Source organism: Pezoporus flaviventris, unplaced genomic scaffold, assembly GCF_033815535.1.
Source record: "Pezoporus flaviventris isolate CSIRO_AGI_PZ_B2104156 unplaced genomic scaffold, CSIRO_AGI_Pfla_v1 ptg000070l, whole genome shotgun sequence".
Lineage (NCBI taxonomy): Eukaryota > Metazoa > Chordata > Aves > Psittaciformes > Psittacidae > Pezoporus > Pezoporus flaviventris.
The window spans coordinates 7363000-7378496 of record NW_026892618.1 but is presented as its reverse complement, the minus strand read 5'-3'; the positions used below and the strand labels follow the sequence as shown (position 1 = coordinate 7378496).

General features: G+C 42.7%; 1 protein-coding gene across 1 annotated transcript in view; it reads left to right on the top strand.

Annotated features, from left to right (window-relative positions):
- LOC133278978 (alpha-2-macroglobulin-like) overlaps positions 1–15497 on the top strand; it is a 41410-nt gene that overhangs the window by 5471 nt on the left and 20442 nt on the right. Inside the window, exons 2-16 of the mRNA XM_061472306.1 lie at positions 346–529; positions 1378–1534; positions 2323–2375; positions 3084–3104; positions 5740–5908; positions 7812–7896; positions 8585–8708; positions 9395–9509; positions 9646–9755; positions 10630–10791; positions 11068–11295; positions 12599–12662; positions 13845–13987; positions 14344–14493; positions 14700–14870. Coding sequence (XP_061328290.1) covers positions 346–529; positions 1378–1534; positions 2323–2375; positions 3084–3104; positions 5740–5908; positions 7812–7896; positions 8585–8708; positions 9395–9509; positions 9646–9755; positions 10630–10791; positions 11068–11295; positions 12599–12662; positions 13845–13987; positions 14344–14493; positions 14700–14870 — 1936 coding nt within the window. The remainder of the gene's footprint in view (positions 1–345; positions 530–1377; positions 1535–2322; positions 2376–3083; positions 3105–5739; positions 5909–7811; positions 7897–8584; positions 8709–9394; positions 9510–9645; positions 9756–10629; positions 10792–11067; positions 11296–12598; positions 12663–13844; positions 13988–14343; positions 14494–14699; positions 14871–15497) is intronic.

The window sequence follows — 15497 nt, the reverse complement described above, 5'->3', positions numbered from 1 at the left end:
ATAGGAGATTGTGGGATATACAAAAATAACGAACAGCCTGGAACCTTTCACACCATCCTTACTCCCTGCTGTGAAGCTGAACAAAACATGCTTTGTAAAGGGCTCTCTATTAGCATAGAAATTATTCCTTCCACTGCAAGCATTTTCCTGCTTTAAAGCTAATTAGTTAGGCAGTTTAATATGTATAAACCCAAAATAAAATGAATGCTTATGTGTACATGCACTGCAATTCATAGGTAATAGATTAAGCATGCTGGTTTGCTAAATTCTTTTCACTTAATACTGTTTCCTTAAAACTGTTTCACATTTCTGATCCTCTTGATTCTTGTTTCCCTCTCTTCCTAGGCAGTATATGGTGCTACTGCCCTTTCTGATACACACGGATGCTCCTGAGAAAGTCTGTGTTCAGCTGACCCACCTGAATGAGTCTGTGACACTGAGTGCCACACTTGAGTATCAAGGGGAAAACAGGAGCTTGATTGATGACGTGGTGTCAGAGAAGGATGTATTCACCTGCATCCCTTTCTCTGTGAGTATCTCATCCTTGTGGAATGATCCCTTTCGTGGCATAGTGTATCTAAACAGTCCTGAAATGAGAAACAAGACATACTGCAATCAGAAACTTCTAATATAAGCCAAACAAAAAAAATGAATTTGACTTGGAAAATTAACTATGGTAGTCTTATGAGGAATATTTATCCACCATTATCAGATGCTGTGTCCCACATGATATTTCTGCGCATTCAGGGCTTAGAGAATTTTTTGGGGATCCTTCATCCTAGAATCTCAACAGACAGAACATACCCCATATTTGTTTGATCTGTGTAAACCTCAGAGGAAAAATAGTGAAGGGTAATAAGAACCATAGAAGCTGGGGAATGGTTAAAGATAGTGAGGTCCATGAGGTCATTTGTCTTCTTCTGGAGCTTATTCATGATTTTTTCCTGCAGGCGGCTGGTTGGTGAGTAATACAACCAACTGGCCCATTGCCTAAATAATGAATCTGGGTTGATTTCCGTTTTGATAAATTGTAAGATGCAACAAGATCAGATTCAATATTTCTCTAAGGAAAGTATATAAATGAAGGAAGGGAAAAGGTTTCTAGTACTGGAAGCAGAGGAAGAAGCAGCATGGAGAAAACTCAAGGAAATGGAGATCTACCGTTGCAAAAAATCCTGAAAGGAAAATTATTTTCTTGAGACAGAGGAGACAGGCTCTCCAAGTTCATATCAGAAAATCATGTTTTTCTCTTGCTTCTAGCACTGAGCCTTTGGTGTCTGTTTAGACAACTTCCATACCTAGCTAATACACTGTCTTTCAAAGGGTCAGTGAAATGGAGCGAATCGGTAAAGCAGTTATCCTCTTCATTTTCCTTAGCTTCCAAAATCCAATAGCCCATCAGTCACGTTTGTCACCGTAACAGTGAAGGGCACAACACTGCAGTTCAAGAGCCGCAAGTCGGTGCTGGTCAAGAATTCTGAGAGCTTGGTCTTCGTCCAGACAGACAAACCTATCTACAAGCCTGGACAGACAGGTATGGGGAATTGGGTTGGTGCTGACTCTGATGGCAGAAAATCTTACAGGCTTCATTTCCTAGAGGCCCCATACTTTTATTATAGTTTTCAGACTTCCTGGGGGGAGTTAAAGCACTCAGTAAATCTTATTTCTGTCAGCTTAGATCTAGGGCATGTGGGACTTTTGCCATTCCTATTCTATATATAAGGAAGAAGTTCTTTACTGTGAGGGTAGTGAGGCACTGGCACAAGCTGCCCAAAGAAGTGGTAAATGCTCCATCCCTGGCAGTGTTCTAGGCAAGGCTGGACAGAGCCTTGGGTGACATGGTTTGGTGTGAGGCGTCCCTGCCTATGACAGAGGGGTTGGAGCTAGATGATCTTAAGGTCCTTTCTAACCCTAACTATTCTATGATTCGATGATTCTATGATCCTCCACCCTCCAGGCACAGCATCTCAGCCAGATCTAGGAACAGTCTCTGATTTATTCTACACTACTAGAGGCACAAATCTGGGATGACTTAAAAGCATAGTCTCCCTTGGCTGCACCTGAATCAGCAAATCAGGACAGGCCCTCACAAATGACAATTCAGGTCAGCCAAGATGGGATTATCCTTCTAAATTTATCTGCCTCTCACCATCTGTAAGAGAAGGAGCCTGAAGTAATTGCTTCTATTACTTGGACATCTCGGTTCAGCCCCTGTTGATCTATGGAATGAATCTGAGCTATAAATCATTGAAAAAGTGAGATTTCCTGGTAATCACTACAAATCTAACAGTAGAATTTCCTTCTTTTCTGTTGCACCCTTAGTTCTATTTCGGATCGTCTCTCTGGACAAAGATTTCCACCCGCTGAATGAGAAGGTAGAGCCATAATTCCTCACTGTTAGCCAGGATGTTTAATTCCCAATTAACACTATCGCTATCATCATCCAGAACCAATGAAGACAGCCTCTAAAGCATATGATCCTTTCTTGATCACACCATCCTTGACCCATTCCGTATCATATCCTGGATGCACTCCACCTGTCTCTTGACTGAGAAACATATGCCATTTTTCAAAGGAATATAGGTTTTCAAAACCAGATTTGCAAAGGAATGTATATGGCTAAGCATGTAGGCAGGGATCTCCTTATGAAAATAAATAGGTGGGACAAGTTTCCATTGAAAGTGACAAATGTGCAGTAATTTCTGCCAGTGGATGCACCCACATCCTTAGAGGCAAAGAAAGCAGTATGACAAAAACTGGTTCAAAAGAAGTGGTCAGGGGTGTAAATCCACCTTTTAGCATATGTGGTAATCAGTTCCTCATGCAGACAAGTTCTTTGAAAATTCTAACTTCATCTCATGTTCATACTGTGGTGAGACAAAAAGTTGGGGCTCTAAAATATTAAAGAAGAGATTCCCTTAACCATCACGAACTAATGAAAGAGAACAAATACGGAAAAGGAAGGACACAATGGACATTTTGGAAGGTTGTTCTACTGCCCCTAGGTCTGAATCTGGAAATGTCTTCCATCCATGTATGACTAATGTTTCTAACACTGATTTTATTTTGTTCTTTCCCCACAGTTTCCATTTGTCTATGTTCAGGTGAGTGAGTAACTACATGTCTATTATTCCAGCAGAATACACAGGCACAGAGGTAGTAGTCTCCAGCAGTAGCATTTTCAGGCTGAGGTGCAAAGGAAAAGACATGGGCACATGACCTTTTTCGTTGTGCAACAGCAGGCTGAGTAGTCGGGTATCAAAGTAAGTTCCACCAATGGTTCTTTGACTGGGGAATGTGCTGTAGGAACAAAACAGTTAATCAGTGCAAGCTATGCTGTGGACAGAATTACACTTGCATACAGGTTGTACCAGAATGGCTTACTCCTCTTCCCAAAGAGAACTAAGATTTTGTGTCTGCCAGCTGTGGCTGTTTAACACAGAACTGTGTTAAACAAATGAGCAAAAATAAGGGAACAAAATTCTGTAAGTGGAGGTTCCCTGTCTTCCCAAGCATCACGTTTTTGTCTGGTTTGTTTGGGAGTTTTTAACTGTTGAACTTCAGTGACAGATAAAAGTTAACAGGGAGGATGTTTCTGTGGGACACACACAGGCTATGCTCCTCTTTTCTATCCTATGCTCCTCCTTTCTATCCTATGCTCCTCCTATCAGAGTGCTGTCACTCTTCCTCTTAGCAAACTTCCACAACAGAGCTGCAGATCTGATGGGCCACCAATGGTCTGTGACTATTTTGAGAAAGAAGAGAGCAATGTGGTGTGGGATACAAGGCGGAGGAGAGCATCAGAACTACCTTCTGCTGAGGCTCTCTCATGTGGTTGCCAGACAGGTCCGTTCCCTTTCAGTGAGGTGATACTTGACTGAGTAGAGGGATTTTATGAAAGGAGCAAGAAGAAATAAATATGCACTCCTCCAGAAATCCCACATGCCTTTGCTTAAGAAGCTGAATAATTTCATAATCCTTTTTTTGTCTCAGTACCGCAAAAGGCTACAATTTTAAATCATTAGGAAGGCCACCTTGTGTTTTCAGCTCCAGCCTGTAATGCATGGTGTTTGTCCATGCTGCTTAAGCTGGTTCATGAAGGACTTTTCCTCCATCCTCACCATCATCTCTCCCTTAGTGCTCCTTCTCAGTCCAACACTGCCCTTTGGCTTTTACAGATGTCTGCAAGGCAGTCTTGTAGAGTGGGAAACTCATCTGGCAGTACACGCACCATATTTCTCTAGGGTATTTTTCCTTCAGCCAGATCAGATCTGCCAGTGCAGTTTACCACATTCTTGCAAGAAATTTGGACTGCCCAAAGGAAAGGGCGGCAGGAGTGAAGAAAGGTGAGAGCTTAAAGTCAGCAGTGCTAAGGAAAGGAAAGTTCATCAGTCCATACCCTTAATGTCAGTAATTGATTGTAGTCAGCCACAAAGGTAGAAGTCAGTGTGAGTCTATTATTTCTGAGCTATTACCTTGACCCATTGTTTCTGTCATTAAAAAAGAAAATCACAAAAACCTTTCTGAGGAAAACCAAACAAACTTTCAGGCCTTCCCTACAAATACATCACAGAAATTGCAACAAGTTCACAAGCCCAGCTGTAAATATTTTCTTGAATTCCTCTTCCAAGGAAGTCAGTGCTGTCCCTCACAGTAAGCATTGAACTTTTCAGCAGGGTTGAAATGTGATGATAAAGAGAATTTTGTCAGGTCAGCAGAGTGGGATGCATTTTACTGACTGTGCACCTCCTGGGTTACTTCTTAGGAAGAAGGCTGCCTCTTCTACCCCCTGACAAGTGACCTCCAATGAGGGGATGTCATTCACAACCCTTTTCCTCTAAGCCCTAAAATAAAATCTCAGTGCAGTAAATGCACACAGTCACATACCTTGAGTCACATATCTATCTAGAGTAAATAGAATCTTGGTGACAGCCAAGATACAATGCAAAGAGCAGGCAGAGAATGAAAGACTGTAAACATTAACAATTCCTGCTAAGGAGCCAGGAAAAGGTGCATCAAACTTTGCAGCACCACTGTGCTGGTCCAGTAACTTCTACAAGAAATTTGGAGCTGAGCTGATGAATTTGGAGCATAGCCAAGTTAGCAGAGCTCATCATGGTTCGTGGTGAGCAGTATTCAGCTGTAGTAGTGATAAGACTTCAGCTCCAGCATTAGGAGCAGGGAGAAACAAGAAGGTAGAGCCCATATGTAGGATACTTTCCTCTGTTCCTGTCCCCACTCCATCCCAAGCTTTGGACTCCTTCATATTTCTCAGTCCCATGAATAGATCAGGTGTCTCATTCAGCAGATTATGCACTGGTTCTCAGCCAGTCTCTGTTCCAGGCATGGAAAAAAAAAAAAAAAGAGCAGGCTGTATAGCAAGTGAAGGAGACTGAAACTTCCCTCTTTTCTCCCTATGCTCCATTTATTCCCTATGCTGTGCATCTCTCATCTTTTTACCTTGCCTTGCCAGCCCTTTCCCAGCTTCCTGGCTTCATCCTTCATAAGCATGCAGGTATAGCTGAAGGGTAGACAACCCAGAACCTCCAGGGTTAAAAAGCTTTCTTCCATGCCAGTTATGCAGAACTGACAGGTAAGCACTCACAGATCCTCACAGATTATGGAATAATTACAGCTAGGCATTTCCCAACCAGGATATATATGTACACTGGGCATTCCACTGCTGTCCCTGGGAGCCTCCTGTACTGTCTTGTGACCTTGAGTTATCCTAACCTGCAGGATCCCCAGAGGAACCGTGTCTACCAGTGGCAAGAGGTGGAGCTAGAGACTGGCCTTACACAGCTCTCCTTCCCCCTTACCTCGGACCCCATCCAAGGCTCCTACAAAATAGTTGTGCAGAAGAGCTTCTCGGCCCATGTGGAGCACTCCTTCAGGGTAGAGGAATATGGTAAGGAGATGAGATATGGGCTGCAAGCAGGACTGACAGCAATGCCTTATACTGTAACCTCTCAATTTGGGATTTGCTGGTAATGGCATGGAGAAGGGAAGGACTGAATACACAGGCAATGGTGTTCAGAGGGGCTGGCCCTGGCGGTTCTGAGTATCAGAGGTGGTTGCTCTTTTTATGGCATCTCTGCAACCTGCCTGAGGTTGTATTTGCTCCTAGTGCTCTTGGGAGTACAGGGTCCAATAGGCTTCCTGTGCAGGGCTTATACCACCAATTTCAGTTGACTCTGTTTTAGTAATTTTTCAGTCCAGCAGCTTGTTGCAAGCACCACTAGATACAGAGTAAGAAATGACAGTATTTTGGTGACCCTGTTTTGCCCCTCTCATCATCTACATCAGTTCTGTTTCTCCACTTGCAGTCCTCTTTTTCCTCTTCTCCCTTGTTTCTGCAAAAGCTTGGAAAACATGTTTGGTAGAAAACTTCAGTTTGAAGAAGAGCACTCCACAGATGTTACAAGAGGATGCAAACAGACTGGTAGTAGAGGCTGAGTAAGGAGAAATGTGCTGCCCCAGGGAGCATTCTAACCCCAATTTCTATAATAAAACTTCTCAGGTATTTGTAGAAATGTATTCAGGCTAGGCTCTGTGTTGGAGGAGACTGCTTAGCCTGTGCTCTGCTGTCCCAGTCTCCCCCTCAGCTGTACATGGAGCCCTAATGACCCAGTGCATTGCTCAGAACCTGCTGTTTCTGGAATACACAGGGTTCAAACCAAAGAAGATTGTCACTGAAATCCATGGGGCTGTCTTATTTGGCTTTACATCAGGCTTGGTGGCTAATATGAACATGGTGAATAACTTGAACACAAACCTGCTTATTATAGGCTTCAGCCTGCCATGCTGACAGATGGGCTGTGCCTCCTCTCACAAAGATCATTCTGAACATCCCCCAGAATCAAAGATGTATGTCACTTTCTTAGCTTTAAACTAACCTAATTGTTCTTTAGTTTGTTCTTCAGTCTTATTCCCATGAATCTCCCCTGTTGCTAGTTCCCTTACAGCCTTTCAAGGAAATGTGCCCTGGGGTTGAAACATGGTGCCTTGCCTCCCATCCTAAAGGCAAATGTATGGCTAAACTGCATAACCCAGGGTTGTTTTCCAGTTCCTGGACCTGGTTGTGTACCCCCTCTGCTCTTATTTCCTTGCACTGTAAAAAAAATCTATCAGATTCACCATCTGGAAGCAGGCCATTGAATGCCTCAGTCCGGTCCTAGACTTGAGTAGTTGGGGGATTAGGTTTGCAGGATGCAGTGTAGGAGAAGGAATGTAATTTAATACTCAGGAGCAAAATATGTCTTTTCCTTGCCACCCTTTATATTAGGCTTTATTTCTGACTTAACCCTTTGAAAATAAAAACCTGAGAGTCTGTGTCTAGATTCACAAGAACGGTGTGGATGCGGAGGACAGCTTCACATGCTACATATTACTGAGCCTAACAGTAACAGTTACTGTTGGGATCTCCAGAACAGTAACAACCAACCAAGTGAAAAAATGGTTCAAGTTGTTTCCATGTGGTAAACTACAAAGGCGGTGAATGTGCTGCAAATTATGGACACAATACACAGGACCATTGTGTCCTGAATGGGCATATGTAAGAGATCTACACAGCTGTCTGAGATCACATGAGCATGTGCTGCAAATAAGAGAAGGTAAGGACTACAACACTCTTTAATTCCCTTTAAACGCAAACAGTGGTGAAGGCTAAGAAAACCTAGTGAAGGGGTAGCAGGGCTGTGCTGAAGACCCCAGGAAGGTGATGGTTCATGTTAAGATGATCCTGGCTCTGTGTTTGGGTTGCTTGTGTGGCTCTCCTTCACTATTCTCATATCAGACTTTCTCCCATCTAGTGCTGCCTAAGTACGAGGTCTTGGTGAAGCTGCCCAAGATGATCACTCTTAAGGACAAGGAGCTTCCAGTGTCCGTCTGTGGTCTGTGAGTCACAAGAGTCACAGTCTTCATCACTTATCCTTCACTCCTCCTTTATGCTGAGGTCTGAAGGACAGCTGGGGAAGGGTTTTCATGCTTTTCCCAGACATCCCATGCAGCTTTGTTCCACTGTATTAATCCTGAGCCTGATACTTGGCCTGAACAATCAAAGTGAAAGGTCTTCTCTGGGTTTCTGGAAAGATGATGCCAAACAAATCTGCAGCTCTCTCATATCAGTTTGCTGTCTTTTTCTGTCTTTGCATTTCTTCAGTTAGAGATTGTCTACCAACCCTGAACCCTCAAATACTCCGAGATGTCAGATCAGACATCATTTGAACAGGTGGTACAAACCCAGTGTTCTCATTTTTAACTCATAAATTGTTCCTCCAGAGCCCCTGGTTGGTTTTCTACTTCTTCAGTGAGCCCTCAGCAGTTTGTGATACAGGGATGCTCCTGGCTGAAGTAATATTCTACAATGTTTTCCTGCATTGCTGCAGAGAGCTCCCACCTGGAGCAGGTTCTAATAGATAATGGAAGAATCTCAACATGGAAATTATGGAAATGTAGTCACTAGAATCATTCAAATATCACATTAGTCAGCCTTCAAAAGGAAATACTAGGAAGTCATCCACAAAGGTCTTTTGGGAGATGTGTCTGAGTGTGAATCTGACTGATTAACACTTTGTCATTACAGTTACACTTATGGAAAACCTGTTCCTGGCTTGGTCAATGTCCAAGTGTGCCGGAAATTCTCCCGTTCTGCTTCAAATTGTTATGGAAAAGAAGCAGAAGCTGTGTGTGAAGAATTCACTAGGCAGGTGAGTCCCAGTATTAAAATGAAGGGGTCTTTCTTATGGATAACAGACATTGTTGTCTAAAGGAGGCCAAATCTGTAACTGGTGGGAAAGAGCAGGACATCAGAGGTAGTATTCTGTCTGGGGAAAAGTAGATGTTCTTAGAGGAGGGCGTTCTTAAGAGTTGAGTCATTAAACTGGAAAAAAAAACGATGAAGAAAACCCCACAGCTGAAACCCTAACCCCATTGAAGCTAAAGACAAATCTCCACTTAGCACCTGTGAGGTCCCTGATATGGATCCCCAAACTGAAAAAAGAATCTGTGAGAGAATACTGCAACTGTGGGAGGGACTGGCAGGGAGCACGAGCAAAGAGGATGAGGAGAAAGCAAGAAGGTGGTATTGTAGATGGGTTAAAGACAGGAGAAAGGAGAAACACAAAGAACTAAAGTAGGAGGGGGTTAACAAGGAAACCAGTGCATTCCTTGTAGAACTGAGTGTCAAGTACTTCAGAGAATACAGAAAATGTGTGGATGAAACACTACGAAACAGGCTGTAAACAATTTCTGATCTTGGAGACAACCCTAGAACCTAAGGCTGGGATTTCCTGAACAAAAGTTAAGCATGTGAACTTTGGAGTATCTGTTCCTGTCCCACAAGGCACCAGATCTGTCCAAAGAATTCCAATTTTCTCTCCAATCCCCTGTTTAGGCAGATGCTCATGGGTGTATTTCTGGTGTAGTAAGAACCAAGATATTTCAACTCCAACGCCGGGGATATGAGATGAGCATTGAGGTACAAGGCAAGATCACAGAAGATGGGACAGGTATGTATCACATAGGGATGGCAAAGTGATGGCAGACCATAAAAGGGGAGGGCCTCGCAAAGATAAGGAAGGTGGAGTGACCTGCCTATAAATGCTGCTATTCATAATAACCCCTCTTTACTGTGCTCTGTCTCAGGAATAGAGATGACTGGAACAGGCTCCTGTGGAATCACACCCATCATGAGCAAAATCAGCTTTGACCTTCTGGACTCTCAGTACAGACCAGGGATCCCAATCTTTGGGAGGGTAGGGAACTTACGCAACCCTGGACAATGCGTGCCAAAGCAAACTCACAAATGCACAATCACCTCAGATGGAATAGCAGTGTGTGCAGATGACATGGTCCACTTTGCAGAGGAATTGCTGAGAATTTGGGCACTCTTAACAGACACATGGCCTTGAGCCTCCTGGCAGTAAGCCTAGTAAAGACTAGAAGGGCCATTGTTCTAACACATGAGAATAACATCAGAGAGGGGCAAACATGGGCTATTCCACAAGGGAACGTAATCCAGGTGCAAAGGGTGACCGCAACACAGGTAGACGCAGTGACCTCATCCACAATGGCACAGTCCCACAGCTCCCAAGCAGGCTAAACAGAGTTGAAGAGGTGTGAGTAACAAGTTCCACCAACAGTCCAGTGACCACCAGACAGTGTGAGGTGATGAGTCAGGGCTGAGCTCAACCAAGGAAGTCCAAGTAACCAGATGGGAACAACAGGAGAAAGAGTGTAGGGTATCGGTCTACCTCCAATGTAGCTTTAGTGAAGGACGGGGGCAAGGCACAAGCCTGAATTCAAAGTTCCTGAACCAAGAGGAAGATGATATGTGGTGGAGGTCCCAAATGAGCTTGGCCAGGGGAATTAAAAACTACTGAGGAACTTAGAGCCCAGACACATAAATTCCTTGGACCAATAAGATTGTTTTACTGAGAATTTTCTCAGTTGCTGCCTCTGGCAACGCAGCGCTCACCTCAGACATTTCCACATTCATGTCTTCTGTTCTTCTCTGCAAAGAAATATCCTGCCTGGCAAGCAAGAAAAGAAGGAAGAGGCAGAGGCTTTAGGACTTGGGAATTGTTTGGTGTTTTTAGTCTAAAACCTGAAGTCTGTTTTTGCTGTTAGGTGAAGCTGGTAGATGGCACCGATGCTCCAATTGCCAATGAAACCATCATGATTTCTGTGGATGGAGACAGGTACAAAGGGAATTACACTACAGATGAGCAGGGACAATCCTGGTTTTCCATAGACACTACCACCTTCACGCAAGCCTCCCTGGAAATCCGAGTGAGTGGCAGAGACGGGGCAGGGGGACTGGGGTAAGACTATGCCTTTCTGATCAGCTGGGGAAATACCTACCCATGGGTTTTCTCTCTTTCTGCTAATCGGAAAATATAGCAAGTTTCTTTGCATGTCACCTCTCTTCTCTCTGTCTCCTGTGCATGTTCTCTACCTTTGTCTTAGAATGGGAAATATAAAACATACCCATAGTTTTCCTGTGGATTTTCATGTGACTTGTTACATGGTTTTTGTCAGATATAAACGTTTATTCTTCTTTATCAGGCTGATCATAAACCTGAGCTGAACTGCTATGACAGCGACTGGATCACACCTTTATATGAGCATGCCATGCGTAGAATAAGTCGGTTTTACTCCCCCAGCAAGAGTTTCCTCAAAATTGAGCCAAAGCCTGAGACATTAGGTTGTGGCTCCCCCACGGAGATCCAAGTGCATTACATCTTCACACCAGAGGCCATAGGAGAGCAGAAGAAAATTACCATTTACTATTTGGTAAGAATTATTTGTTCTTACTTTGACCTATGGCTACAGAGAGCATAACGACAGATACAGCTATCAGCACTGCTATATGGTCGTCGGTCCTTAGCCACTGATGATAGAAAGTGTGACCTGTGGCAGGGGGGTTTAAGCACTTTTCCGTAATGTTTCTCGTGTTGTCTTCAATGTACAGACATGGTTAGGGTGTACATGTTTTATTAAGAACATAAGAGAGACATAATGTTGGTGGAGAGAGCACAGTCTTGGGCACAGCCATCCAAGGTTTATTTCATAATACTTCATTCCCATTTTTCCCAACTCCAAATTCTGGTCCATATATGGTCACAGCCCAGAAACCAGCAGCCTACAACAAAGTAAAAGATGAGGAGGAGGTCGACTGTCTCATACCCAGTTTTGTCCCTTGGTAGACATCTGACTACTGAAACTAAAGCAACAGCTCTAACTACCGTAACAGAAAAGCCCAATGAGCTTAGAGCGTAGGTTGTATGTCAGACAATGATGGAAAGTTTGGAATACCACGGTAATTGGAACAGGCTATAATGTGCTGTCACTGAGAACTGTGAATTGGCTCATTTTGAGGGGCAGAAAAGAGACATTAATTCATCTGTGACCAATGATCTGTCAGTTCACTTGGGAGAACAGGAAGAACCAGGTGAATATTCAAATAGAATTTCTTTTCCTCCTAAGTTTGTTTTTCTGGTTATCCCCTTTAATGACTCTAGCAGAAGAGATGAGAGCAGCCTTGAAGAGCTAGAAGAAATCAGTGGAACAGACCCTCCTGTTCTGATGGATTGTACAGAACATCGGGGACAGAGCTTAGACTGACATTACAGAAAAAAAAGAGAACAGAACATGTGTTAGAGATGTTCATATGCTTATTTTCAAGACTGCTAACAAGAAATTGAAGCACAAGATTCCTGTTTATCCCTATAGCCTGGGAAAGCTGGTTTTAAGAATATATTTATAAGGCATGCAACAAAATAGTGAGGGAACTTATATTTTCATAGGTGTGGATCCTACATCTTGAAATTAAAATATGGAATAGATATCCTATGTGGAAAGTAATTGTAAAGCCAGCTCTGACCAATGAGGAAACACTGGTCCTCCTAGGCGTGAATATTTTTGCCTCCAAAGACACAGTAAATTCCAGTCTGGCACTTGCTTAGTATTTTCTTGATTTTGTTCACAGTTAGCAGCACTATTCATATTCACACTCTACAGTTAACCTAGTGCATGTCCATTTTTCTTCCCTTTAACACCAGTAGCAAAATTACAGAAAGGTTTCTCTGTCACACAGGTGATGGCCAAGGGAGGCATTATATTAGCAGATACCTATGATCTGGCTGTGAATCCTGGAAATGGTGAGCAGAACTTTGCATTTTAGCATCTTTGATGAGAATTTTGGGGGTTTTATAAAAGTATTTCATGTTTGAACTGAAATGCATTCTCAGAATTAAATCTTTTAAATTAAGTGGCTTGGGTTAGATTTGTTTTCTGAGTTCTGTAAGGTCCTATGTTTTTGAGAAGAAAATTTTAGAAAATTCAACAAAAAATCTGCATAATATTTTGATTATTTTTTCAAATATCTTTTAAAATATTCAAATAATTTCTTTTAAGTTTCAAATCAACTTTACCCTATTCAGACCGTGGATACTTACCAGTGTTGTGAGACTCATATGTACAGTGAGCAGAAGAGCATGTTTCTTTTTCTTTCTCTCCAATCCTTCTTTTTTTTGGTCTTCTTTCACCCTCGTAAGCATGCAAATACACACATCTTTATATTCTAACCAATAAATTTAATTTTATTCAAATAAATGTCCAAGAGTTACACATTTCAGTAACTGAGACTGGCTATGGTGCATCTTTATGATGAATGAGACCTGATGGATATTTTGAAAGTGTATGAATGAGAAGGTGCATAAACAGTGGGTATAAACAGTATATAGAAGCAAAAGATCTTGGGTGTTACATGTTCATAGGTAGTTCTGCATCCTCACTAGTAGCAGTGACTAAGCTAACACTCTGGCTAATATCAAGAGATGTTCTATCACCTTGTCCAGATTGCTCAGGCCCAGCTAGAACAGAGGGGCATTTTCCATATGGTTCAAGTGATAGTTTGGTGTTCCAGCTAAATGCTTGCTTATCAGTAACTTCAAAAAGTTGTAGCCTCCCCGCAACCTTGACTGATGTCGCCTATTACAGCAGTCCCTTATTTCTATGTTTTTTGGAGATGGCAGAAGATCTTGGAGTTTGAGAAAAAGAAAGGGGTTGGGAACATCAAGAAATTATGCCAGATGTTAACTTGGGAGAATCTAGAAGGCATGTTGAGGCCCATCAAACTCATTTTGTTTGGCTATTACATGATCACTGTCTGAATGCAGGTGTCTTCAGCAACAGCCATAGACTTTAATCATATATCAGTCAGTATTCCTGCCCCTGCTATCTAGAAATATTCTGTATGAGTGAACTTGACTTATCTGAGGAGGACAAACATGTATACTGAAACTTCCTGTACATTGCTTAGCTGTTTTTCTCTTTGTTAGTTTATGGGACATTTCAGTTGACCTTCCCTGTTGAGGCAGCAATTGCTCCCCTGGCACGGATGCTTGTGTACACCACTTCACCCAGTGGGGAAGTCATTGCCAGTTCAGCAGATTTCCAGGTTGAAAGTTGCCTCCCCAGTAAAGTAAGTATAAGCCAGGGTTTATGCAACCCATGTTTGTCTTGTGGCCAGTAGTTCATTCTGAGTTCCGTGGAGGCAGAATTCACAGCCGGTTCATGAAATGGTCTGACCAGATGTTGACTGAGGATTAGGGATAGAAACTCCAGAATAGGTTACTAAGCCATAACTATAAAAAGTGGAGCAAGACAGAATAAGAAGAAATCACTGGCCATTATTAATTATATTCATCAAAGCTGAAGATATATATTGGAATGTCAAGGCACTAGCAGAGCTCAGTTTACAAGGCTGGATGCTTCAGTATAATAGCATCTAACAGCATCTGGAAATGTGTCTGCTTTAACTTCCTTGTGGAATTGCAGGTCAGATTGAGTTTTGTACCCAAGGAAGGTCTTCCCGCCTCTAACACACGCCTGCAACTCCGTACTTCACCGAGGTCCCTGTGTGCACTCCGTGCTGTGGACAAGAGTGTTCTCCTTATGAAGCCTGAGGATGAGCTCTCTCCCAGCTCTGTAAGTCTTAAATATTTCCGATAATGAGCAAGTACGAGAACCAACTAGGTAGCTATTGACACCACTATAGACACGGGGCCATGTATTTTTATAGCTGCATTTACACTTCTTTTTAGAAGCTGGCCTTTATCAGTGGAGTGTTAGTATCTATGTCCCTGTAAGCTCTGACTTGCAACATTTTGCCCTGATTCTTTGTGTTTCTCCAGGTGTACGATCTTCTCCCAGTGAAGGAAATCCACGGTTATAGCTTCAAGGACTACTACCTGGAAGAAGACAACATAAATCCTTGTGTGTCACTTGACAATATATTATTAAATGGATTTGTCTACATACCCATTTCTCCTGATGGTGAAGGTGATGCCTATGACATTCTCAAAGTAAGTGCCAGCCTTTCATATTTCTTTGGTTTTCCTTTTTGGAATTCAGTCTCCTCTTCTCACCTGTCCTGAAAGGCTTTTTAATGAACTTTACTGTGAGCTTGTTAACTTCTGTATGCAAGACAACAACCAGGCCCAGGCCCTGCACCTATGTAGCCCACTGCTGGTACCTGAGTGCTTCTCTGAACCATTAAAACTTTTAAAGGTCTCCTCATTGCTGTTAGAGATACCTGCAAATTGACCCAAGTAAGGAAACAGTCCTGAAAGTGACATCTGGTACCATAATATTAGAAACTCTTCCTCAGTCATGCATATTCTCTATCTGGTGTAGATAGGTCTTTAATAAAGTGACAGCTACTTTGATAAGCCACAAACTGACCTGTACCCATCTAAAGAGTCCTGTACAAGAATTTTCGGGTACCCTCAATCCGGTGCTTTTCACACGTCATTTTCACCCTGGCAGATGTCCCCACAGTCGACTTGTGGCCTTACCTTTCCATCTGATCATGCCAGGATTTAGCCTTAGGATGAGTGTAACATGATAAAGCTTCAACATCTGGGTTGAACCAGTCTATCTGGCATTTATATACAAGCCTTTGTTATTCTGATTGATACCAGACTTAGGTA